This window comes from Rattus norvegicus, chromosome 2 (genome assembly GCF_021556685.1).
Source record: "Rattus norvegicus strain SHRSP/BbbUtx chromosome 2, alternate assembly SHRSP_T2T, whole genome shotgun sequence".
In the NCBI taxonomy this organism is placed as follows: domain Eukaryota; kingdom Metazoa; phylum Chordata; class Mammalia; order Rodentia; family Muridae; genus Rattus; species Rattus norvegicus.
The window spans coordinates 28,048,665-28,074,896 of NC_141535.1; the positions used below are offsets into that span (position 1 = coordinate 28,048,665).

At 45.1% G+C, this 26,232-nt stretch overlaps 1 protein-coding gene across 8 annotated transcripts in view; it reads right to left on the bottom strand.

Moving 5' to 3' along the window:
- Pde8b (phosphodiesterase 8B) overlaps positions 1-26,232 on the bottom strand; it is a 232,890-nt gene that overhangs the window by 90,099 nt on the left and 116,559 nt on the right. For 4 of the 8 annotated variants that reach the window (XM_087621627.1, XM_087621628.1, XM_087621624.1 and 1 more), the window contains 1 exon segment: positions 15,581-15,640. In XM_087621627.1, coding sequence (XP_087477753.1) covers positions 15,581-15,640 — 60 coding nt within the window. 8 annotated transcript variants of the gene reach the window in all.

The following is a 26,232-nucleotide window of genomic DNA, read 5'->3' on the forward strand; positions in this document are numbered from 1 at the left end:
TCATTCGAGCCAGGGTCTATCACTCTTCAGTCTGGGATGTTCCTAGGTCCCTAGGTCCTGCTAGAAAGGGGCAGGAGGTGGTTCTCCTGAGAGAAGTGAAGGGTACCTCCTTGTGGGCTATAATAGAAAGCCTTCAGACCAACGTGTTGCTACAGCAAAGATAGCAAGAATATCAGGTAGAAGCTTGCTTATGTAAAAGTCATTAGCACACATAAAACTCAAGAAGAAGGATGACTGAAGTGCAGATGCTTCACTCCTTCTTAAAGGGGGGAACAAAAATATTCATAAGAGGATATATGGAGACAAAGTTTGGAGCAGAGACTGAAGGGATGGCCATTCAGAGCCTGCCCTACCTGGGGATCCAGCCCATATACACACAGCCACCAAACTCAGACAATATTGCTGATGCCAAGAAGTGCATGCTGACAGGAGCCTGATATAGCTGTCTCCTGAGAGGCTCTGCCAGAGCATGACAAATACAGAGGTGGATGCTCGCAGCCAACCATTGAACTGAGAATGAGGTCCCCATTGGAGGAGTTAGAGAAAGCATTGAAGGAGCTGAAGGGGTTTGCAACTCCATAAGGACAACAATGCCAACCAACCAGAACTCCCAGGGACTAAACCACTACCCAAAGAGTACACATGAACAGACCCATGGCTCCAGCTGCATATGTAGCAGAGGACGGCCTTGTTGGACACCAATGGGAGGGGAAGCCCTTGGTCCTCCCTTCTTCAGGCCCTGCTACAGGTCCCAAACAAGCCCATTCACTTCATGTCTTTTTACATAAGACTGGAATGCCTCACTTTAAAAAAAAATAGCAAGAGGCATCATTCTACATTTTTTCCTGAATACTTACTATATGCTTGATAATTAAAAAGCTCATTTAGTGTTACGTTGTTGGGCAAAATATAAACCCCTTGTTTGTCATGGCAAGTAACAAATAATGGGCAATATACACACTGAGGGACACCTGGAAGGCTAATAAGTGATAAATGCCACCTAAAAGGAGGCTCTGGAATGGGTGCCAACCAGCAAGGAGGTAGTTGGTGTCTGGAAGTCAAACTCTCAGACAGAACTCGGTAAGCCCCTAAGACAGTGGTTCTCAACCTTCCTAATGCTTCAGTTCAGTTCCACATGTTGTGGTGGCCCCCCAACAATGAAATTATTTTCGTTGCTACTTCATAACTGTAATTTTGCTGCTGTTGTGAGTCATAGTGTAAGTAGCTGTGTTTTCCAGTACTCTTAGGTAACCCCTGTGAAAATGTCAGTTGACCTCCGAGGGGACGGAGACTCACCGGTCGAGAACCACTGCTCTAATGGTCTGTGACTGTGCCTGGAGTGTCTGAGCAGTGTGACTGAGGAAAGACGGAAGGGTGGGGAAGGTCTTGATTGAAGCAGAGGCTACGTGAGGCCATCCAGGCCAATTTACAGACAAAAAGGAGGAGTGCGGCTGCTTTAAATCGGGAACCTTATTAACCTTGCTGTGACAGCCAGTTTTGGTTATCAACTTGGCTACATCTGGAATCGACAAAAGCCAGGCAGCTGGGCACAACTGTGAGTGATCATTTGAACTAGAAAGACCAACCCTAAGTCTGGGCCACATCCGCTGACGGCATAGGGCAATCGGAAGGAAGAAGCATTGGCTTTTCGCCCGCTTGCCCTCACTGTTGCTGGCGAGTCCATGTATTCTGAGGCTAAAACATTCCACTGAAGGTATCAGAACCCACTTCTCAGAGGCTCCAGCGTAGACTGGAGGCCAGCAGCCCTCTAGAGATTCCTAGGGGCCCCACTCCTGACTGGAACTGCTGAGTCATTCAGTCTGAGCCCTTGGCTTCTCTATCAGGAGACAGCCGTGGTTGGACTACTCAGACCACAGCCTGGTAGCTGCTCTAATACGTTCCCCATGTATATCATTCTGACTCCATACTGACCAGTCCAATAGGAACCCAGGACTACTCTCTCTTATTGGACCATGCTACAGACTACAACTAATCTCATTCATCTCACAAGTCCTTACACAAGACTGGAATGTTGTTCCACTCCTTGAAAAGATAGCAAGAGGTATTATTCCAATACCAACCATGAACTATATACACATAAGTATGTGTACATATATTAATATGATGTGAAAAATGTGGGTTTTTTTCCCCATTCTATCAGTTCTGTTCCTTTAGAGAGCTCTGATGCACACGCCTTCCTCATGTTTTGACTTCTGAGTTTTGATGTTGGGGAGACAGTATCTCTCAGAGTTAATGAATTCCTCCTCGAGATGAGAAATGACAGCCCAGGTGTTCAGCATGGAGCACCTAATTCCTTTACCTGGAAGACTCTCGGTTGCTGGGCCATTGTTCTCCTGCCCTAACCAGCCCAGGACCAGACATAAACTAGAAGCAATCCCTGTGTCCACAGCCAAAACAGCCCAGACAATTGACCAGTCTTGCCAGACTTAAACTTGCACACCACGCCTGCCTTGTTTTCTTCGTGAAGCCACAGGAAGACTTCTGCAACTGTCGCTTCTTGGTTCCTGGGACTCCTAAGCCTGGGGTGTGTCTGAATGGTCCTGTAGGTTTGATATTCCCCTTTCTTTTAGAAACTTTAAGGACATATTTTTAATGATGTATTAGTGTACCTGAATAATTATGACATTTGCATTTAAAACATATTTATATTAGAAAGGCACTTACTAGAAAATTTCTTTGGATAACATTTAAAACTTTCCATTTATAAAAAATTGATTTAGAAAAATCAACTCCAAAGCAAAGTAAAAATCCATAGATTTTAGAGTTAAAAAAAAACAAACCAAAACACTATAGCAACTCCTTTGTAATGTGCTGGCCCAGCTCTAGAAAACCATGCCTTCTCCAAGAGAATGGTGGATCCAGGTCACCAGGACTGGACTTTTTGTCCCCATCTCCCAGATCATAGCTAGTCTCAGGACAATCTGTTTCCAGAAATGTGGATTCCGAGAACTGAAACACAGAGCATAGTGACTGGGACCCATGGCCACTAATAATGAAGACATTGGAAGGGAGGTTTGAAGCTCTCACTGCCTCAAAGGAGGTCCTACTGTCACCACCTCTGAACCATGGTTTTGCAAGCCTTTGGTGGACTGTACAAAAGTCCTTACTCCTGTATGTGTGTGTGTGTGTGTGTGTGTGTGTGTCTGTATGTGTGTATGTGTGTGCGTGTGTATGTATGTGTGTGTATTTGTGTGTGTATGTATGTGTGTATATGTGTGTATTTATGTGTATGTATATGTGTGTATGTGTATGTATATTTGTGTATGTGTGTGTATGTTTATGTGTGGTATGTGTGTGTATGTATGTGTGTATGTGTGTGTGTATGTTTATGTGTGGTGTGTGTGTGTATCTGTGTATGTGTGTGTGTATGTGTGTGTATGTTTATGTGTGGTGTGTGTGTGTATCTGTGTATGTGTGTGTATGTTTATGTGTGGTGTGTGTGTATGTTTATGTGTGGTGTGTGTGTGTATCTGTGTATGTGTGTGTATGTTTATGTGTGGTATGTGTGTGTATGTATGTGTGTATGTGTGTGTGTATGTTTATGTGTGGTGTGTGTGTGTATCTGTGTATGTGTGTGTGTATGTGTGTGTATGTTTATGTGTGGTGTGTGTGTGTGTATCTGTGTATGTGTGTGTATGTTTATGTGTGGTGTGTGTGTATGTTTATGTGTGGTGTGTGTGTGTATCTGTGTATGTGTGTGTATGTTTATGTGTGGTGTGTGTGTATGTTTATGTGTGGTGTGTGTGTGTATCTGTGTATGTGTGTGTATGTTTATGTGTGGTGTGTGTGTATGTATCTGTGTATGTGTGTGTGTATCTGTGTGTGTGTTTATGTGTGGTGTGTGTGTGTATCTGTGTATGTGTGTGTATGTTTATGTGTGGTGTGTGTGTGTATCTGTGTATGTGTGTGTGTAGTATGTGTGTGTGTGTACGCAATACTAGGAACCGACTCAGGAACACACATACACTACACGAGCACTGCCACAGAGCTTAGTTCCATGGTCTTGCTGATTACCCAGACTTCCTTGAATCATATTCTGGAGCTGTGTGGCCCCCCAAGACCTGGTTGCTCCAGAGACGAGTCTGCACGCAGACCCGGGTGAAGCTGTGTGACCTTGCCCCCATTTCTGATTGTAAATAATGATGCCGATAGCCAACAGCTGGGCAGGAGAGACAGCAGGTTTTAGGAGTCCCAGGATTGGAGTCGAAGGAAAAGGAAGAGTGGAGGAGAAGGAAGAGAGGAAGGAAGAGAGTCACCATGGGTTAGAAGTCAAGAAAGCATGGCCCTGAGGCTGGCCATTTGGAGTTAAGAGCAGCACAGACGGAGCACAGTGAGTAATAACCCGGGGTTATTGATAGGAAAGTAGATTCTAATAGCTTAGAGAGCTGAGATCTGCCAGCTTTTGTGCTGCATAAGGTCTATTGTGAATAAAAAGGTTGTGCTTGTCTTTTATGCAGGAACTGAGTGATGAAGAAGGGGTAGAAACTCCAGATTGCGATTAAAATTTCCTACCACAGTAAACGAACGCCATCTTTCTGCACTGGCCTCTGCCAAGTTGGGTTGTGTCCAGGTAAGAACACGCAGGAGCCTCTTCCATAAGGTAGAGGCAGATCATAAAACAGCCAAGGAACAGTCCGGATATGCAGAGTGACCCTCGAAGGCTTCTGTCTTAAACTTGCGATCCTCCTACCTCAGCCTACAGAAGAGCTGGGATTATGGTCTACATCACCAGACCCTGCTGTACTGAAACGTTTCTTACTCACTTACTTTTGAGTAGAAGGCTGCTGTGTTTGCGAACTTTGAAACATAGGAAATACAGCCCAAATTAGCTTTAAATATTTATAGACTCATGGTCATCTGTGGATATTTAAGGACTGTCCACAAATACAAGTCTCAGACAATGATTCTACAAAATGCACTTCTTAGAATTCATCGTTAAAGGCAGGTAATTGGATTTGTTCTGTAAGTAGAAAAGGCAAGATGGCCGTTCCACTTACTCCAAACATAATAGTCAACATTCATCTAAAGAATACTTATCTGGCAACATAGCATGCAAAGTGTTTAAGGACTGGTATGAAAGAGAGGCTGGCGGCTGCTCCTCGGTCCCTGGCAGGGGAGAGAGGTTAGAGAGAGAAGGCGACAATCAAACCACTCACATGTGGTGCCAACAGACAGAGCAAGTACAAAGATCCAGCCCCAAGGGGAGCAGCAGAGGGAATAAGTTTGGTGGCAGCAATCTTACTGCTGTGGTAACCTCATTTGCTGTGGTCTCCCTGATGCACGAGACCATGGAAGCTAAGGAAGACGTGGGCTGACCTCTTTAATTCTGGACTGACCTCTGCCACGATGGGTTGAACACAACTCAGGGCAGCCTCTTCATAAAAATGGCTGAAGAATGGTCTGCATAAATGCTGTGACCTTTGAAGGTTTCTGTCAAAACCCTTATGAGGTTTGACTTGTCCTAAACCTATAGACAATTGCAGAAAGAATATTTGTCAGCACGCTGTAGCCGAGAACGCTAGGAACGCTGAGGTGTAATGTGCTGTCTCTCAAAGCTTCTCGAGAACAGCTGAACAGTGCTGGCCACCTCACAGCCTCAGACGTCTGACAAGGAGGTGGCATCTTATCTCAGCCTTGACACACCGTCCTCTGTAGGCCAGTGTCACAGCATCCCTGGAAAACCTTTAATGCGTGTGACATGTTTGGCTGGCCTCACCTCCTGTGTGGCGCTGCCATCCCCCTCCTAACATCAATATATTGTATTCACACTGGATTACGTGTCTAGCGTCCCTCAAAGACAGCAGCAGCAACGTTCTCCCTGGGCAGCAATGTCTCCCGTAATTCTGTTTTTATTTGAGTGACATGTCACGGCGCCGTCACTTTTGTTTATTGCCTTGCGCCTGTTGGCCCACGCCTCCGTCACTGATCCATTCTCGTATTCGGCCCTGTGGTTTCATCTCGGAAACACAGGAGGCAAGACAACAGCACACTTTGCTGTCAGTGTTCTGTCTGAGCGGCAGATGGACAGGAGCGGACGACGGAGGTTTTGAAAGAGTGACATGGACAGTCACCGATCATGTGGTGCACGATCTGTGGGCTGAAGAGCTATTGACGAGGCCCGTATAATTACATATACTTCCTATAACTATTCACAGTTAAGACACCCAGTAACTGTGCTCTGAAGTAACGGGGCGGGGCTAAAGGTACTATACATGGTACACCCTGGGGCGGGTACCTGCACTGCTTTTAGAGGTAACCACAAAGACCTTATTTGTCGCCAGGCAAACAACCGCTCTCGTTCTCATGGAACTTGGCCAAAGGCTTCTTACAATCATAAAGTTTCATTTGTTGTTCACCCTAAGCCGGAACAATGAGATAAGGATTGAGCCACGGCTGGGAGAGAGGCTGCTGGGAGAGGCCACAGGGGCTGTGAGGGGCAGTATCTGCAGCTGAGGCCACAGGCCACAGTAGTCCCCAAGGTAGCAAGGGACCCTGGGGGATAACACACTCAACTACAGTCCCCAGGCCAGGATGAGTGACTGCCCCAAGTAGTACAGCAGGAGCCCGCCCCACCCCACCCTCCTTCAGCAACCTTCCTTGCCAGCACATGACACATTGCCTTTCCTGAAAACCCTAGTCACAACCCTGAGAAAAAACTCATAAGTATCCTTGTAAAGCAACCAACGGTCTCTTGCTGATAATGGAACTATTTTTTCTGAGGAAAAGAGGTAAACAAAACTAGCTTGTCCCTGACCTGAAGATGGTGTCAGTGTTATGATTTGTGTTCTTTCCTTGTTCCATTGTGTGTCTGCACACATGTGTGTGTGTATATGTGTGTGTATGTGTGTGCATATGCATGTGCATGTGTATATGTATATGTGTGTATGCATGGGTGCATGTGTATGTGTGTGTGCATATGCATGTGCATGGGTATATGTGCATATGTATGTGTATGCATAGGTGTATGTGAATGTGTGTGTGCATGTATATGTGCATGGGTATATGTGCATATGTATGTGTATGCATAGGTGTATGTGTATGTGTGTGTGCATATGCATGTGCATGGGTATATGTGCATATGTATGTGTATGCATAGGTGTATGTGAATGTGTGTGTGCATGTATATGTGCATGGGTATATGTGCATATGTATGTGTATGCATAGGTGTATATGAATGTGTGTGTGCATGTATATGTGTGCGTGTCTATATATGTGTGTATACACATTCGTGTGTGTATATGTGTGCTCGCGTGTGTGCCTGTGTATGTGTGTGCACGCATGCAGTGTGAGTACAAGTGTGCACACATGTGTAGGTGCACTTATGTGCTCTTACATGCCCAAGCGTGATGTTAGGAGTCATCTTTGATCAGTCTTCCACTATAATCACTGAGGCAGGGTCTCTCAATCAATCCCAGAGTTCACCAATACAACCAGTGTCACTAGCCAGCCTGCTATCGGGATTCCCAGTTTCTGTCTCTGACTGGAATTCCAGGTAAGCCCACTCAGCTTTTCCTCATGCTTGCTCTGCAAGCACTCTAACCACTGAACTACTCTGGTCTGTGCTCTTTCTTAGCAAAGGTTTTTTCTATGTGTCTCCAAATAGATTCTCAACATCTATACTGAAACACCTGACTTTTAGTATAGTTTCTTGGATTGTAAAGCACCTCTAGGTGGCACAAGGAGCCTTGGAAGCATATCAACATACACAGGTCACATAAGATGTACCCGCAGGGCACTAATTCATTAGCCAATTTGATTTGAGGGCGAGCCAATCAAGGGTCAGGGTGGAGTACTGCCCCAGGACTTGCTATAAGCATTACTAGAAAAATGGTGTAGGGGAGCTGGAGTTAGAAGGGAGCGTCCTTTCAGCCAGCCATTATATCCAGCATAGTTGAGCATTCTCTTACCTAATAGCCCTTCTGTGACTCTTTAAATGTGGTCACCGATATCAATTTACAGACTTCATGTTGGATGATGAGTATGAGACATATTTATAGCTATACAATTAACAAGGTGTAATCAGAGCCTGACCTAGGTAGAAGGCAGACTTTGATACAACAGGAGGGACAGATAGGAAGGAAGGCACCCCTTCCCTATGTCTCATCGCTATGTGGCAGTCAGCCACAAGGCCATGTGCTCACTCACATATAGAACCCAATATAAGCCAGGCACAGTGGCTCATGCTTGCACCCCCAGCACCGAGGGGTGCTGCACCGAGACTAAAGAGACTCTTATCTCTCCACTTCCTCCCAAGTTTGATCGGTGCACCTAATTATATATGTGTGTATACCCATATAGAACAATGTATACCCACATAAACATGGAAGAGTACTTTTTGAGGAATCTTGTTTGCTAGGAAAAGCTTAGGTCACTCCAAGTTCATTGGAAAGCTCACTGTGAGGGGAGCAAGGACAGGGCTCTAAGTAGAGGCACGTAGATTCTACACACTGGGGAAATAAGTGTGCTCCAGGCATTGACGGAGAAGAGACTGCTTGGTTTCCAGACAGTGCCACACTGATATGAATTTACTGCTTCATAATATTCCCCTTACGTTTTATGTTCTAGCCAAGATTGAAAACTACAACTTTGTTGGTGAGTCACATCCGCTCACCCAGGAGAGATGTGCTGCACAGCTCACTCTGGTCTTCTAGCTCATTCTGCCCTCCCTGTGCTCCTGGGAGCATTGTGTGGAATGTCTCAGCCCCATGGGAGCATTGTGTGGAATGTCTCAGCCCCACACTCCACATCCCGGTGTCCCCTGGTGAACTCGGAAATGCACTCCCAAACGAAGCTCATACTGAAACACTCTTATCTCACCACTTCCTCCCAAGCTTGATCGGTGCACCTAATTAGTATTCTTGGCATTGCAGTGAAGACACAGAATAGATATTTCCCTACAAGGGGCATGACAAAACAGAAATGGAAGCACTGGGACATAGCTTCGTGTTTCTGAGACAGTTACAGAATCAGCAGCAGAAAAAAACAAGATCCATGACTAGCTAGCCACACCTCTGCAGCTATAGGCTTGGAATCTCTGTGGCCAGAGAGCATCCTGCCATCTCCCTCTCTACTGCATAGAGGCTCGTACACAGTAGGGACTCAGATTCTTAATCTCTTATACATTTTTAACGCTTTAAAAATAACTTTTCTGTCCCTCCCTCACTCAGAGGGACACATGTGTGTGTGTGTGTGTGTGTGTGTGTGTGTGTGTGTGTGTGTGTGTGTTTATATATGTGTGTTAGGAGATGTGCACAGGAAAAGCAGTAGTCAATGATGAATGTCTGGTTGTGTTCAATCTAGCTTCCCTTAATTTTGTGTAAATCAATATTTATTTAGTGTGTGTGTGTGTGTGCGCGCACGCGTGCGCATGCACAAGTGTGTGCCTGCATACATGCTTGTATATACCATGACTCTCTTGCGAAGGTCAGAGGACAACTACTGGAATTTAGTTCTCTCTTCTCTGTATGTAAGAATCAAGATCCGGTTCATCAGGCTTGGCAGCAGGCACCACTACCCACTGACCATCTGACTACCCCCTCCAGCTTGCTTGCTTTATTTATTTATTTACATTTATTTATTTTAGAAAAGGTGTTTCCCTGAACCTAGAGCTCCGTAGTGCTGTTAGACTAGAATTCCATTAAGCTCCAGAATTCTTCTGTAGTCTACGGCCATCATGCTAAGACTGCAGGCGTCCGTCATCACCATGCTCAGCTCTGTGTGTGGGTCCTGGGGATCTGAACCCAGGGCCCCATACATGAGCAGAAGCACTTTGTTGAGGGAGTGACATGGGCAGCCAGCCCCTATACACACTCTCACCTATGTACATCTTGGATCACTTTGGGTGTGCCGCAGCAGGAATAACATTACAGGCCTTTCTCTGGGCTGTGCGTTCACACCATGTGTTCTATTACGTTGAAAGACTAAGTACTAATCGAGGTGTATATACTTGGCCCAGGGTGTGGCACTATCAGAAGGTGTGCCCTGATGGAATAGGTGTGTCACTGTGGGTATGGGCTTTATGACTCTCATCCTAGCTGCTTGGAAGTCAGTCTTCCGCTAGCAGCCTCCAGATGAAAGATGCAGAACTCTCAGCTCCTCATGCACCATGGCTGCCTGGATGCTGCCATGCTCCCGCCTTGATGATAATGTACTGAACCTCGAACCTGTAAGCCAGCCCCAATTAAATGTCCTTTATAAGACTTGTCTTGGTCATGGTGTCTGCTGACAGCAATTTAACCCAAACTAAGACACAAGGATATTATTGTTTTATTTTAAATATATCAAATATAGTCAATTCAAAGGTCTAGACCACTGTTTTCAGCTCTGGAGAAGCAGCTATAAAATAGTAGCTTAATGTTGCGAAGGATAAGATCTTATTGGAAAGGACAGAAATACAATGTAGCTTGAGATGTTGTGACAAAATTTGACTGCTTAGCGTGTATAACATATGCATGCATGCATTACATAATATAAAATCTTATCGGAATGAAAACTTTGGCTCATCAAAAGCAAGTTATGAAAATGAAGAAAAGAGCCACCAACCAGGATACATTTTTTTAAATGTTTTAGAATTTGTAGCAAGTATATATAAAGAATTACATCTGAAGAGGTGGTTCAGTGGGTCAGTGGGTAAAGTGCTTGTTGTAAAGCTATGGGTGCCTTGAGGTTGTAGCCTCAGAGCCCATGTAGAAGCTAGTCTCTGCAGCTCAGCTCTATGGCTCCAGGGTTGCAGGGCAGGGAGGAGTGCATCCTCCCGCTCAGTCTCGCCTAACTGGTGAGCGTATACTAAAGCATAAAGTGGAGACTGGAGAGGAAGACACCTGACTTACACCAGAAGCCTCCACAGGTATGTCCATTTACACACATGTGCACATAAGCTTACATCACACACGCATGCACACACATATACATATACACATGTACACACACATGCATGCACATACATGAGCACACACACATATACACATGTGCATGAGTACATACATGTACACACGCATATGCACACATGCATGCATGCATGAGCACACTAAAACACACACACACAGACATTTAACTCAACATCTTTGAAAAATTAACCCAGTCTCAAAAATGAACAGATTTAACCAAATAGAAAAGAAAATATTGAAATAGCCAAAAAGCAAATCAAAAAGGTTTTCATTGGCCATAGACACACATAAACCTCAACTACGGTTGTCTAAGTACCTCATTCTACTAAGGTGGCTGAATTAAAGATGCCCAGCACAGCTCTGAGAGTAACCAAAGTCTCTCATGCCTTGTAAAAACGTAAAATGACACAACTTTAGTAAAAGGTGTGGAAATACCTCTAAAAAGCCAGTGTTTTCTCTCTCAGTGCTGATAACCAAGCCCAGGGCCATATGTAGGCTCAATCAGGGCTCTGCTCGTGCGTTACGTTTCCAATTTGGAGGGTGGAGGGAGGAGGAAACACTAAACACATCTTGTTCTTGAATTCATTAGGCAAATTTTTAAAATTTCAGATTTGGAAAGAAAGAATGATTCCACGATTTTACACATAAAAAAAAAATCCCAAGGACTCTATAAAATAGAGACTGTATGGGGGCAGGCAAGATGGCTCGGCAGCTAAGCGTGACTGCTTCCTAAGTTTGATCCCTGGAACCCACAGAGTGGGAAGCTCCTGACAGTTGTCCTGTGGCTACACACACACACACACACACACACACACACACACACACACACACCATGGCACCTGTAGACCCTCCTGCCAAATAAATAAATATTTTAAGAGGATTTTATGAGCTCATAAATGAGTTCATTAAGGCCATGGGCATTAAGATGCCCAAGACCATCTTGAAAACTAAGGATCAAGTCGGTGACAGTGATTCACTTCACAATTTCAAAGCTTCACATAAAAAGATAGACACTGAATTCAATTCACAGTTGGTTGGTTTTGTTTGTTTGTCTGTTTGTTTAGTTCAGTTTTTTTTTTAAGATCTTAAAGTGTGTGTCTGAGTGTGGGTATTTGCATGTGAGTAGAGAACCTGCAGAAGCCAGAGGCATTGGATGGCCCTGTAGCTGGAGTTATGTGTACTTGTGAACTGCCTAATATGGGTGCTGGGAACTGAGTTCAGGTCCTCATCTCTCATGCCCCTGGTTGTCAAAGGTGCCAAGACAATGAGGTAGCAAGAGTATTCTGAACTAATGTTGCTGGGACAACGGGGCAGCTCACCAGAAAAGAATGGAGCCAAGTTCATACCTCCCACTTCAAGGCTAATTCAAAATGGATCATACAGCTGAAGAGAAAGGGTGAGATCACAGAACACTTAAGATAAGGCAAAATAACCACCCAGGACTTCAGAGTCCACAGGAATCTGAAGATTCCCCAGTATAACATCGGAAGACACCTAATGATGAGGAAAAAATGCAGAAGGTTGCTTATGATATGCTTTTTGAATAAACCTTAAAAATATTCAAGGACAACGTGAATCTCACAAATGCACGCATGTATACAAGGGTGAGTATACAAAGTTACAGTGTTCAGAGGGAAGGGAGGGAGCTAAATACAGGGCTAAATCAAAGGCTTAACTGATGTGTGCAATTGTTGCTTTTAGGGGGAAAGTTCTCTGAAACAAACAGGGTATAATGTTAATATTTGATAGACGCTAGTAGAATAGTTTATAGTTTGGCAAATTACATTCTTCAAAGAACAATACATCCTTATCATGAGCCTGTATTGCCAACGCAGCCAGGAGCAAATGGAAGTGAATGAGATGGACCTAAGCTTGAATTTGTCCCCCAGGACACATTGTGGACGGCTTTGGGAGGAAGCCCACAATATCAGCCCCTGTATTTACCTCTGTGCTGCTTTGATTCAAAACTGGAGTTCAAAGTGTGCGCCCTTAGAACGGTTACTGGAATTTTCCTCTTGCTCATCTTCTATGCAAATAACCGCAGCTTGTGTTTATTCTCCCCTTTGCTCCTAAATCTGTTTTCATCTAAACTTCCCAAGCTAAGACTCTTCCTTTTGTTTTCCTTTCCCTAAATCTGTCATTTCTTTCAAACAACTATAAACCATTATTTTTCCTCTGCCTGTAACCTGAGCAGCACATGTCTAGCTCAGTTTATGCTATCATCTTCTCCCTGGGTGGGGGGCCTGCGTCGTCACTCATCCCCAGGGCAGCAATGGTTTCCAGCCGCTGACAAGGACAGCTATTATGGAGCAGAGGCACACTGACTCGGGACCAGAGGGCTACTGCATACAACGATTTAAGCTGTGGGCCCCTCCCTTTAAGCTTCTGTGGTGAAGAAGGTCCAGAAGGGGAATGGGCTGAGGGAGTCAGAGCCATTAAGTGGTCAGTGCTAGATCTGGCCAGCACTGCAGGTGCACGTTCTCTCTCTCTCTCTCTCTCTCTCTCTCTCTCTCTCTCTCTCTCTCTCTCTGTGTGTGTGTGTGTCTGTGCATGTGTGTATCTCTGTGTCTCTATATCTGTCTCTCTTTCTTTATATCTCTGTGTATCTCTAGGTCTCTGTCTCTGTCTCTCTCTGCCTCTCTCTCTCTCTCTCTGTGTATCTCTGTGTCTCTGTCTCTCTGTCTCTCTTTCTCTATATCTGTCTCTGTGTATCTCTCTCTTTCTCTCTCTCTATCTGGTTTTTGGAGACAGGGTTTCTCTGTGTAGTCCTGGAACTCATTCTGTAAACCATGCCCGCCTTGAACTCACAGAGATCCGCTTGCCTCTGCCTCCTTAGTGCAGGAATTAAAGGAGTGTGGCACTACCACCCAGAATCAATCAATCAATCAATCAATCAATTAATTAATTAATTAATATATTTATAATTACTGTTATATGTTGGATAAGTAACTATTTTCTAATGATCTTGGTCCATGGCTCATGATAAGGAGAGGAACCGAGACATTGATATTTTTCCTTCTTTTTGTTATCTAATTTTTAATTTATTTTTATTATTTATTTACTTTTTTAGATATATTTATAATCATAATATTTATCCCTTGCATCTCCCTCCAAACCCTTCCATATACTCACCCTTGCCCTCCTTCAAGCTTAGGGTCTCTTGTTTTTCAATAGTTATTGTGTTATATTACTGTTAGGTCCCAAGTGGGCCCCCTACCCTCCAAATGGCAGTGCAGCTGATAATGTGGTAAGTGACAGACTAGGCTTGGCTCTGGCTGAGTCAACAGAAGGATTGCTGGTGGATAAACAAAAGCCTAAAACCAGCATTGCTCAGAAACGTGGGAAGCAAGTTTCTGTTTGTTGGGAAGAGTCACTGTTTCCCTTGTCTGCCTCTCAGCCTACAGGCAGTTAACTTCTCTAATGCACACCTGTGGTACACATCAAAGTCCTCACACTTGTTCCTGGGCTCTTCTGGCCCACAATCCCCCAGCTCCCAACTACTCTAACTTCCTATTCCTATTTACTGGCCTCCTCCTGCCACAAACATACCCCTTAAGAACTACCAAGGCCTTCCCTACCCTTTGCTGTTCTCTGTACCCCAAAAAGTCACAACAGTTTAAAATTTCCCTGTAAACATTTCTTTCTATCCATGAAGCGATCCAATTTGGTGGTTTCCTGGACCCCTTGCTTATGACTAATCAATCATATGAAAGTTTTCAGGGCTGACCATAGATACCCAGTCGGTGCGCTCTCCCAGAGACTATCTCTCCTGCTCTCAGTGTTCCTTGGTTGTCTATGGTTCCTTGTGTAGTGTTGAGGCCTCATAGGCATCCCCCAGGCCACCTGGGCAAGTCTATTGTCATTTTTGTTGGTGAGATTATAAGGTGTAGCATCTGATAGTCCTGGGAGACGCGCTCTCAGCAAACTCCCTGTTCCTCAGGTTCTTATACCCCCTTCCGCTATTTTATTAGTGAACTATAGAAGAGAATGGTTCAGCCATTTTTATGTATCAACAAAAATACTGATCAACCAAAAAAAAAAAAAAAAACTACCTACATTTTACTGTGTCCACATCATTTCCACTCGCAAACAATAGTACCAGATGTCACTACTGAGCGTCTTCCACAGACAGCATGTGTTCTACGATGGCACGCAAGGTGGTTTGGTTGCACTGAGAGTTCTCCCTGAGAGAAGAAATCTCATCCAGGGGAAGGAAACAATGTATACCAACTCGTACTGTTGAAGAAGTCAGCAAGAGTCACACCTGGCTGTGGCTCTCGGCAAAGCCACATCCTTCAACACACAGCACTTCCTCCCTTTCTGTGGGCAGCAGGACGTAGGGCTGCTCTTCCCCACAACCTACTGGACAATTCTAACCATTACATTTGTACTCAAAGTAGGGTGGTATTTACGTCCTCGAAAACCAATCTGAGTTTTGAAGAATGATACTGATAAGCACAAACACATATATAATATATATAATATATATATAGTATGTGCATATGTTTGTGTGTGTGTGCATATGTGTGTGTGTGTGCATGCGTGTGTGTGTGTGTGTGTGTGTGTGTTTGGGGGCAAAGATGGCTACCTGCTGTTAATCCAAAAGACTGCTCAAACACTACTCATAAGCACTGTGCTCCAACAGCAAAGTCCCGCTGAAGACAGAGACATACCTGGATAGGGTCCTGTGTCAGTCTCATGGGCCCAATGCGCACCTCGGCAGAAGACACCTGCTAAATAAAGGACAGCACGTGAGAAGTGTCACAGCTCCAGAACACGGATTCCAAATCCTTCCTCACACAGTAGAGTGTATTATGCCACTTCATAAGTGATGGAAGGCCCTAACTGACCCAGAGACAAGTTAGGAACCACCCTACCTCATCCTTTCCTACCCGATTATGAGACTCTATACGCTGCATGTGCTGGGGATATCTATAAGGCTGTATCTCCAATGGTAAGCAGCAGGCCTTTGGGTTAGTTTCTCTTCAGACCCAAGACTTTTTATAATAAGCATAAGCTATTTTATTGGCAAACACAGTGAGATGGTTTCTTACTGAGCACGTACTATATACTAGGCAAGCCATGATTATAGCTACACTATACTCCTATCCCTACTGACATTCTGAAATTCCATGGAACATGCTAGAACACAGCTACTGATTCAGGACTGCCTCTATACTCAACACCGTTATTGTTTTAGGTTTTGGCATGAGGGATGAACAGCTAATCCTCTCAGCTGAGTACTCTGGATACCTCAATCTCAGTGGAATTCCTCAAGGGGACACAGGGATACTGCACCAGGACCACAAGAGGCTAGCCTAGGCTCCTTGAGTGAGACTGGAGCTCCCCACTGTCACAAGCCCATCTACTTGCCTCTGGCTTCAGCAGAGAGCAAATGGGGATTTTGCTTTTAGCTGCTTTATTTGGATTTCCAAAGATGGCTTTTCTCCGAGTGAATTTGGCCACAGGTCTTTGCCTCACCTTCATATATCCAATCCCATTTTTCTCTAAGTGGCTGCGGTGCCTTGCTACCCGGAAGCTTTTCTTGCTTGAAACACACTATCTTGGTCCCTTGTCTACCTGAAGGAGCATCATAATTCATGTGACCAGGGACATGCCAATGACCTATAGCTAGAGGAGGCCTGATCCATTAGAAAACAGCTAAGTACAACTATGATGGGGATGTAGCCAGTTGGTGGAAGTCTGAGATGAGGCCTTGGGGTCTAGAACTACCCAAATGGGCCCAATGACTGACGGCCATCCTCAGCTACCTAAGTCTGAGACCAGTCTGCAGTACATAGGATCCTGCCTCAAAATCCAAAACTACACAACAACAACAACAACAACAACAACAACTCCAGGCAGATTATAAATTTATTTCAAAAAATCCAAAATATTTCATCTCCCCTCCCCCATTCTTAACTCTGAGCTCTCAAGCTGTGTTTCCCCCTCCAAACTGTCCCCTATTCTTTTCTCTGTTGGGTGGATTTTTCACTTCAGACATCATTGTTAGGAACTATGGCCAGTAGCAAACACCCAAGAGAGAAGGCTCTGCATGTAAAAGCTTTCCCACACAAGCCTAACGACCTGAGTCTGATCCTCAAACTAAAATACATATGGAAGAGGAGAATGTCCTCCACAAAATTGTCCTCTGACCCCCACATGTGTAATGTAGCACTCGCTGCAAGTGGTTGTACACACACTCACACACACACACTCACACACAACTCACACACTCACACACACTCACACACTCACTCACACACACTCTCACACACTCGCATACTCACACTCACACACTCACACACACTCACACACACTCACACACAATCACACATACACTCACACACACTCACACACACTCACACACACTCACACTCACACATACACACTCACACACACTCACACATATACACTCACACACACTCTCACACACACTCACACACACTCACACACTCACACACACACTCACACTCACACACACTCACACTCACACACACTCACATACACACTCACATACACACTCACACACACACTCACACACACACACCCCAAATAAATGGAAAAAATAAATATAGAGTATCAAAGGTAAAAAGAGCTTGCTTTGGGAGGCTAAGAGACTAACAGGAAGGACCTGAGGAGCCCCCACAAAAAGAGAATTTGCCCCTCTTTGATGCACTGTCCCACATGCTTTGGCAAGTCCAATCAGGCACATGAGGTGTGGCCCTGCCAGCCTTCCTCAGTGGTGGGAGGCAGCTAGTTCAAAATCCACCAGCAGATAGTATGATGTTTGAGAACATTTCCTACCTCTCTGTCCCAGGCATTGTGCTAAGGTGTGGTTTTAACAGGAGGCCAAACAATAGCCATTTTAAAGGTGACACCCATGCTAGAAAGTACTACTTCCTGCTGAAGACAGGAGAGACCACAGCTTTCTCATTCAGCCACAGAGGTCCCCAGAGGCATCTACACTTTGTCCTCTCCCTGAGCCAACTCGGCAGGAAGCCAGACTAAATCTCTGTAAGAAGATTGTAGAGCCAGGTCCTGGCCCAGGTTTCTAATTGTCCCTTACTTATCCCCTCCCTTCCAGCTCCTTTTCAGTGTGCTCCTACCCAGGTCTGTTACTCTGTCTCCAGCTTCAGTGCCTCAGTTTACCAGTTCCTCTAGCAATGACCCACACTTCACTTTGTGTCTCTTGTCTAGTCTTTCTTAGTCTATGTTCTGGGTCATCTGGTCTTGGCCTCGCATATCCCAAAGAGGTCAGTTGTCTCAACAGAACCTGGCACTGGCCCTTGCTGGCCCTTTGGGATATCCCAGGCAGTAGGCAGTGAAGGACAATTGCAGTACTTTGCAAAGCTCTGTTTCAGAATTCACTAATTCATCACATAAGTGCAGATGCCTGTTTGCCAAGCCAAGACTTTAAAGAGTGATCTTTGAGCAACTGAAGATGTGTGGATATGTGAGTTAACTCCGCCTACAGGAACTGAGCATGTCTGCTAGGGACAGAGAAGCCAAACCAGAGAGAGGGCCACGGGTCACAAAACCCTATTGCTCAGAGAGAGGGAAGCGTGGGGCCAGAAGGTGATGAAATAAAATTCTAGGCCACTTCAACCACATGGCTTCCCCAGTCAAGTAAAGAGTGCAGTGCACGCTCAATTACACTGTACGACGTTTGTTGCACTAGACATCTGTATGTGTTCATGTGTGTGTGAATGAGAATGTGTCCATGACTACATGCTTGTCAGCAGGGCCATCAGCTCCCTTTCAGATGAAGCTGGTTCTCCAGGGAAGATAGTAAAGACTTCTACTTAGTATTCGCCGATTTCACCAATGGCCATGCTCAACTTGGCCATAGAGCTTGGCTATGCTGGCAAAAAGAGAGCTCTCATGACTGCGCCTGGGAATTCACTCTTCCTCCTATGTGGGTTGAGGGAGGGTGAGTTCCTTCAGTCTTTAATGATCTGCGAATGTCCATTGCTTGTTTTTATTTCATAGTTTAACTGCGTATAGAATTCTACCTGGGAAATATTCTCCCTTAGACTTCAGTTGAGACAGACAGAAGAGATAATTCTGGTTTGGGGGAGATTAAATAAGCATTCATGAAGGCAGGCAAGCCCTGAAAAATAGGAACAAGAGAGAGTGGGTTAAGGAGACTCTAGTCACGGAGCAGCCTACGCACAGGAGGAAAGTAAAGACACTCCTGGGGAAGGGACACGGTATTCAGAGTGGCTGTATTACAGTGTATGGAGGGAAGGTTGGGGGCGTCCCAGGGTGGAGCCCTTCCATTCTGGAGGCAGCAGTCACTGCAGTATGGGCTTCCGAGTCACCACGATCACATGTATGACAAGGAAAAAAAAACATTTGGCTTGCCCACTTCCTGAACAGACAAGAGCAGAGATTTCCCAAAAGCACCACAAACTAAAATATTCCCTGGAGCGGGAACCTCCAACAGAGTGAAAACCAAGTAGAAAAATCCAACACCAGTCACCAAGATGTAAAAATGAAGGGAGAAAAGACACACTTTAGCTTCTCTCCTACAGGAGTCAACTCCAGCACGTTACCCAATAGTCCAGCATGGCTGTGGGAGAGAAAGAGCTGCCAATTCACCTGTCACGGTGCTGCCTTCTCTGGTGCTGATTGGCCTAACTCTCAGTGGTTTCTGCTCCTGGAAGCTTGGTGAGCAACTTGGCACTGACTTTTACAGCTGTGCTCCAAGGAGAAGGAAGCTGAGATTCAGGAATGAAAGCTCTCCCCACCTCCCAGCTTGTTTATCTTTTCGTTCTGCCCTGCCATTGACCCTGATGTTGACTAGCACTTAATCATCTCAAGATGCTCCCCGACCACCACCAGTCCTCATGCCAGCATGATCCTTTATTCCGGGCTCTCCGTAAACAGAGTTTGTATTGCCTCTGCTTTTTGAATGGACACCATCCACTCTCCAGCTTCCAGGCAGACAAGCATGTGGGACACCATGATGAGCCTGGGAAGACATACTTCAACTTGGGAACTCTATTTCACCTTGAATACCTCTTCTTGATAACTATGTTCATCACCTTCAGACACCTCTACTTTCTTTTTTCCCCCTCAACCATGGCCTACCCGCTGGCTCGGCCACCACACTCTAGCACTCTAGCACTCGGCTCTAGCACTCTGCTGGCTTTGATATGGCTGTTCCCTCTCCAGTACTTCCTGGCACCTCTGATAACCTGCACATCTCAGAGGCCGAGAGGGCAATGGGAAGCCCATGGTTCTATTCCCTTCTCACTTCTATCTCTAGTCTAGATTTCCTATAACTGACTTCTATATAAGAAGCCTCCGGACAGACTGTTTACAGGAATCAATTCCTGGTTCCAACTCTACAGGAAGAGAATCCAAGGACAGGGCCCTAACAACAGTACATTTGTCTCTGGCTTGAGAGGCTAGAGTATACTCCAATGAGCAGACACGCCTGTCACAGAGGCCCTGCCCCTCCCACAAACTCTGTTGCATGTACGAAACCCCATAATTATGAGTAGGTACGGTGTGGAAACAGTAAAACCCACCCAACTCAGCTGTTGGATCTGTCCATGCCACTCTTCCAAAGCAGAAGATACTTAATGTTCAGACAAGAGGAAGATACTTGAAAAGTTATCCATGCTAAACAACATTCCTAAATTAAAGCAAAGAGCAACACAAGTTCTTTATGGCCCAGTATTTCTTATACATAAATAGGAGGAAGGTGAGTCAAAGTCAAAACCAATAAGCCAACATTCTTGTCTTAGACCCTGATGCTTCAGGTGTTTGTTAATTTTCATAATTAATTTCATAATATGTTTTATTGCATATCTTCTCATCAAAAGATACAATCATTAGAAAAATGATTAAGCAATTTGACTTTAAAATCAAAACTTCTATTCACTGAATACAATAACAAAAATAAAAGGAGGTAGTCCCTGGAGAGATAAAAACCTAAAATACGGAAAATCAGCAAATACTAGTAGCTAGGATATATAATTAAAAGTTTTAAAAACGTAAATAAAAAGGCAACCAAGAGGAATATCAGATAAAAGGTTTGAAAAAAAATTCCCCAAGAATAGAAAGTGAAACAGAACAAGGGGCCTAGATAATAACCAGGCAAAGTAAACATTTTAAACTATAATGTGATACAATCTTACACCCAAACTTTTCAATACACACACTAGTAAGACCGTAGACAGCTCCCTCATGGGCAGAGGGCAGACCCCACAGCCAAGCCTGTGTGTACACTGTTGGCATTGTGTAAACTGTTGCAGACATTGAATAACGCAGTTTGGGGATTTCTAGTGAGGATGAAGAAGTTTACAGATCAGCCTTCTAAGTCAGAGTCTTCTAGGGGACACCAAGAGGCATTTATAAGATTGTTAGAATCAGCACTAACTATAAAAACACTTACAAACTGCCTGAATCCCAATCCATTAACATCTCTCAGTGGGTGAACAGGATACTGCACAGCTCTGTCGCTGAACTGACCTGGACCATCAAGTCAAAACGCAACAAACAAGTAGACACGGCCTTAAGAGATGAAAACATGGTGGTTTTAGAAGAGCAAATACTCTAAAATACCATTTAGATAAAATGTCTACGCATTCAACACAAAGCATAAATAAAAATATAGCATAAGATGATATTGTGATGTCTTAAATAAATACCAGCACGTTCTCAGTGATGGTGGGTGGTTCTACAGGAAGGCAAGGTAGGAGTTCAACATTATATAAATATTCTGTTTCCCAGTCAAGTCTTTGGCTTTTTTATTTTTATTTTTTTTGATAAAATAAGATACAATTTCCAGGATACAGATAGTTTCTCTGAAACTTGGTAAAAATAAAGTAATAGAAAATGGGCTGAGGTTCCTTGCTAGAGATGTGTGGCTGCTCTTTGCCTCGGGGAGACACAGGGGTGGGGGTGGGGCTGACGACTCTCCACATGCGTCATCTCATGAGATGATTACAACAATCATGCAATCCTACCACAGGCCCCTTGTCATAGCTGAAGAAATTCAAGTTGTGGGGTGGGCAACTCACCCAAAGGGAAGCCGCTGGGATTGAAATCTACGCTTGCCTCAACGGGAAGGCTGTGAGCTCTTCGCTGTGAATTAATGTATTCTTCAGTTTGTTCCAGAATGATCCAGATTACACGTATATCTTAAAAAACTGCAAAGTGGCTCATCGGTGAGGTGCAAATGACTGGCTGAAAAATGCTGAGCTTTGAAAACATAGCCTGCTCAGTTCGGTTGGGCATTTGCCACCAAGAGGACACCCATGAGACTGGGCTGCTAGGGCAAAGGAAGAAGTGGTGTGTGCCAACCACACCATGTTTCCTCCCTAGTCCCCACTGAGGTCGTCGCTGCTGGTGAGTCTTGGCGAATGATGGAGGAAGAGGCGGCTACACGCCATGAGCCTAGAAAAGCTCTTCAATCCTGGAGCAGCAAAAAGATACACACTGAGGACACCCACCTTGGCCAGACCTCAGAAACGTGTCCAGCATGGTCCGATGGAGGAGCCATTTCCCATATGAATATTCAACGAAAAAGAAACCACACCATACAGCCATGCTATCTATTGCATGTGGCAACTCAATACTGATAGTGCACTAGAATGGAAACTAAAAGTCTAAGGATAACCCACAAAACGACAAGTGCCTAAGGGAGGCCAGCACAAGACCCTTAGTTAACTTCTGGGGAGGAAAGGTAGAGTCAACTGCACTCTGGTGTGTCAGAAAGCTGTCTGTCACACACAGCAGTATTGAGCCACAAAGCCCGCACGGATGCAACATTTCTGGCACAGAACCCTAGGCTGATTGTGAAGACAGGCACATCCCATGATTCCAAAGAGCAAACTCAGACATTCAAGGCAATGACTGAAATGTGACATCTCTTAATCAACTTCCTTTCTTTTATTAAACACAGCTGCTAATGGACAAGGCTGGATGCTTTCAAGCTTGTGACATTACACTGTATATCAGAGAATAAGCAAAGAACAGTCCACTTCTGATTACTCGAGATCCAATTACTCAGTTTGTGGAAAACCCTAAGCATGAGTTTCTGGTCTTAATCTGTCCTGCCAACCACCCCCGACGCTTTCCTTTCTCCCGAACGCTCACTGAAGTGGAGAGACCGGGAGGGATAGAATACAAACCAGTCCATCTTGCTCCACGGTCAGCAGCTCTGGTAAACAGAGTTGATGGGCAGGGAAAGAAACCATCTGCTAAAAATGAGCTTGGAGATTTCCTGTGGATTCCAATTACCCATGATGCCTTTGTCCTTGTTGTTACCATTGATAAGTTAGGGCTGCCTTGGAGAACCAAGAGTGAACTGTCTTCCATGATTGACTGCAAGATAACCTCACAAGAAGGGCTTAGTGACCCTGAAACAGCACTGGACTTTAGGTCACATCTGGTTCTCCACGGAGCATCCAACCATGCTTCCTTTCTGCACTCACACAGGATGAGCCGCAGCCTGCAGCTGGTCCATGTGGAAACCAGGGGTGATGGAAGTGTGTGGCCTGATGGTTCCCATGGAAAGATTCATTTATTGAAATGAATCCTATTTTAAAAACAACCCTTCTAAAATCATCTGCAAAATGCCCACTCTTTTGAAAAATTCCTTGCTTCGCTAAAATAACCACATTTCTACGCATTTACGGACACACCCTAAAGTCATAAGACTCAAGCGGACAGCTAAATCCTCAGCAAGTGTGGAAAGTTAGCAAAAATGACAGAAGCCCCCCAAGTCTGCAGGAATTCTCCTGGGAAGGTCCCCGGGGATGAAAACCCAGTATGCAGCCTTTCTCTTGGCTAACACAAATGGAAGACAACTTCCCATCATGCCTTAAATCAGGTGAAGCCAGGAGACAACTCCCATTATCCTATTTCCTTATATTGTTTTAAAGCTGTAGGGAGGAGGAGGTGGGATCACCATCGGCGGAGCAGACCATTTAAAGACAAGCTGGTGCTGAGGAAAGGCTTCGATGACAACACCAACCCCATCTTCCCGAATCCTGAGGGTACAGATGAACGCACTCATTGATGGAGAACAAACAAACTCAGAAAGCTCCAGAGTACAGTGGCGGGGTGAGTGAATCCCAGAAGACCACTTTATGTTTGACCAAAGTACATCACTCTTCTAAATTGGTTCCAGTCTGCAGCCAATCGTGCTTGGATCCATTGAGATCTCTTGGCAGGAAAACAGGCAGACTATGTGTCTGGGCCAGTGGGGAGGGCCTGGATCGCTTTTGTTTCTGCTCTGAAGTCTGCCCTTCTGCTCATTCCTGTGTGCCTGGGGTTCTACCTGTCTGTACACACAGCAGCACAGCATTAAAATGTCTACACTCACACACACACACACACACACACACACACACACACACACAGAGGGAGAGAGACAGACAGACACACACAGACACACATACACACAGACACACAGAGACAGACAGACAGACACACACAGGGAGAGAGACAGACAGACACACAGACAGACAGAGAGAGGGAGAGAGACAGACAGACACACACAGACACACATACACACAGACACACAGAGACAGACAGACAGACACACACAGGGAGAGACACAGACAGACACACAGACAGACAGAGAGAGGGAGAGAGACAGACAGACACACACAGACACATACACACAGACACACAGAGACAGACAGAGAGACACACACACAGGGAGAGAGACAGACACACACACAGAGACAGACAGAGAGAGGGAGAGAGACAGACACACACACAGACACACATACACAGACACACAGAGACAGACAGACAGACACACACACACAGAGACAGACACACACACACAGACAGAGAGGGAGAGAGACAGACACACAGACACACACACAGACACACAGAGACAGACAGACACACACACACAGAGAGACAGACAGACAGACAGACACACAAACACACACACACAGAGAGACAGACAGACAGACAGACACACACACACACACACACACACACACACACACACACACACACACTGGGCTCTGTGCCAGTGCCAGTGCCAGACTCTGACCGTGCTCCAGCATCTAGGAACGTGGCCTCACATCTCTTGAATTTAGCACTGAGAATACCCTTGGTCAACTCCACGTGTGTGTGTGAACGGACAACCTAACCAGACCGTCTCACAAGCTACTTGCTCACAACTGTTAAGTTCTAATCTCCTGTAATACTGCAGGCAGGTTGCAGGTAGCCACTGTGGTGAGAAATGTGGGCTTCGCTAGGCAAACAGAGGTGGAACATTGTTGGGTTGGCAGTTAGCTGAGTGTTGTGATGGAAATGTGGACAGACTGCTGAACCAGGACAGAAGGACAGAGATCGGAGAGGAGTTACTGCTGTGTCTCCATGCTCCTCAGAGAGTACTCCTTGAATCCACAGCATGAACTTCATGGATCTTAGAAATGTTATTTATTTCACAGTGCTCACTCCAGGTGGACTGACTTGGAGTCTTGGGGTGCACCCTGATTGACCTTCCTTGAATTTGAGCAGCAATGGTGCAGACAGTGATGCAGACTACTTGCAAGGGGGAGCAGTGTGGGGGAGGGGGAGGGAACAGAAAAACGGGAATGTATTAGAGTGGACAAGATCATCAAATCAATGAGATATGTGTGGCCAGGGTGGGAAGAGAACGAAGGCCAAGGATGCTAGCTCGAATGACTGGGTAGTAGGATAGAGAATATGGGGGCAAGGTAGGTAGGCTTAGGGGGGAACATGAGTTCAGTGCTAGACATGCTATGTTTGAGATACATTTGGGCCATCCATAAGACAATGAGGACAGGTTCACAGACTAACACTAGCATACAAGAGATGCGACAACCATGTCTTCTAGGGGGCTGAGAAGAGTCAGAACAATAGATACATAGAACTGGAAGAAAATGGAAATAGGTCCATTTCCCACAGGGCAAAGAGACTAGAGTTTTGCCCTAGGAGTATCTATCTACATAATTCTCCTCAAGCAATGAGCCAATAGTGACCGTCTCCAGAAATGGGCAAGATGTCATTTTCACAAAATTCAACACAAACTGAAAATTTCCTTTATCACCATCCACTTTCCCCATTATCTTCTCAGGGACCACTGGTTTCTGTTGGGGATCTTTGTGGTTCTAAAGACGACGTGTGGGTACTTGTAGGCCAAGTATTTTATTTTCCTGGGTAGGGCCATCAGTTAGGACTAGTAAGATGACTTGGGGCTATACACTCACCACTTCCCAAAGAAGCCACGTTGCTTATGACTTTACACCATGTGAGGATGGAAAGCACATGGAGAAAGGGAAAGACCCCCCCACACCCTTCACCATTTCCATCAAGT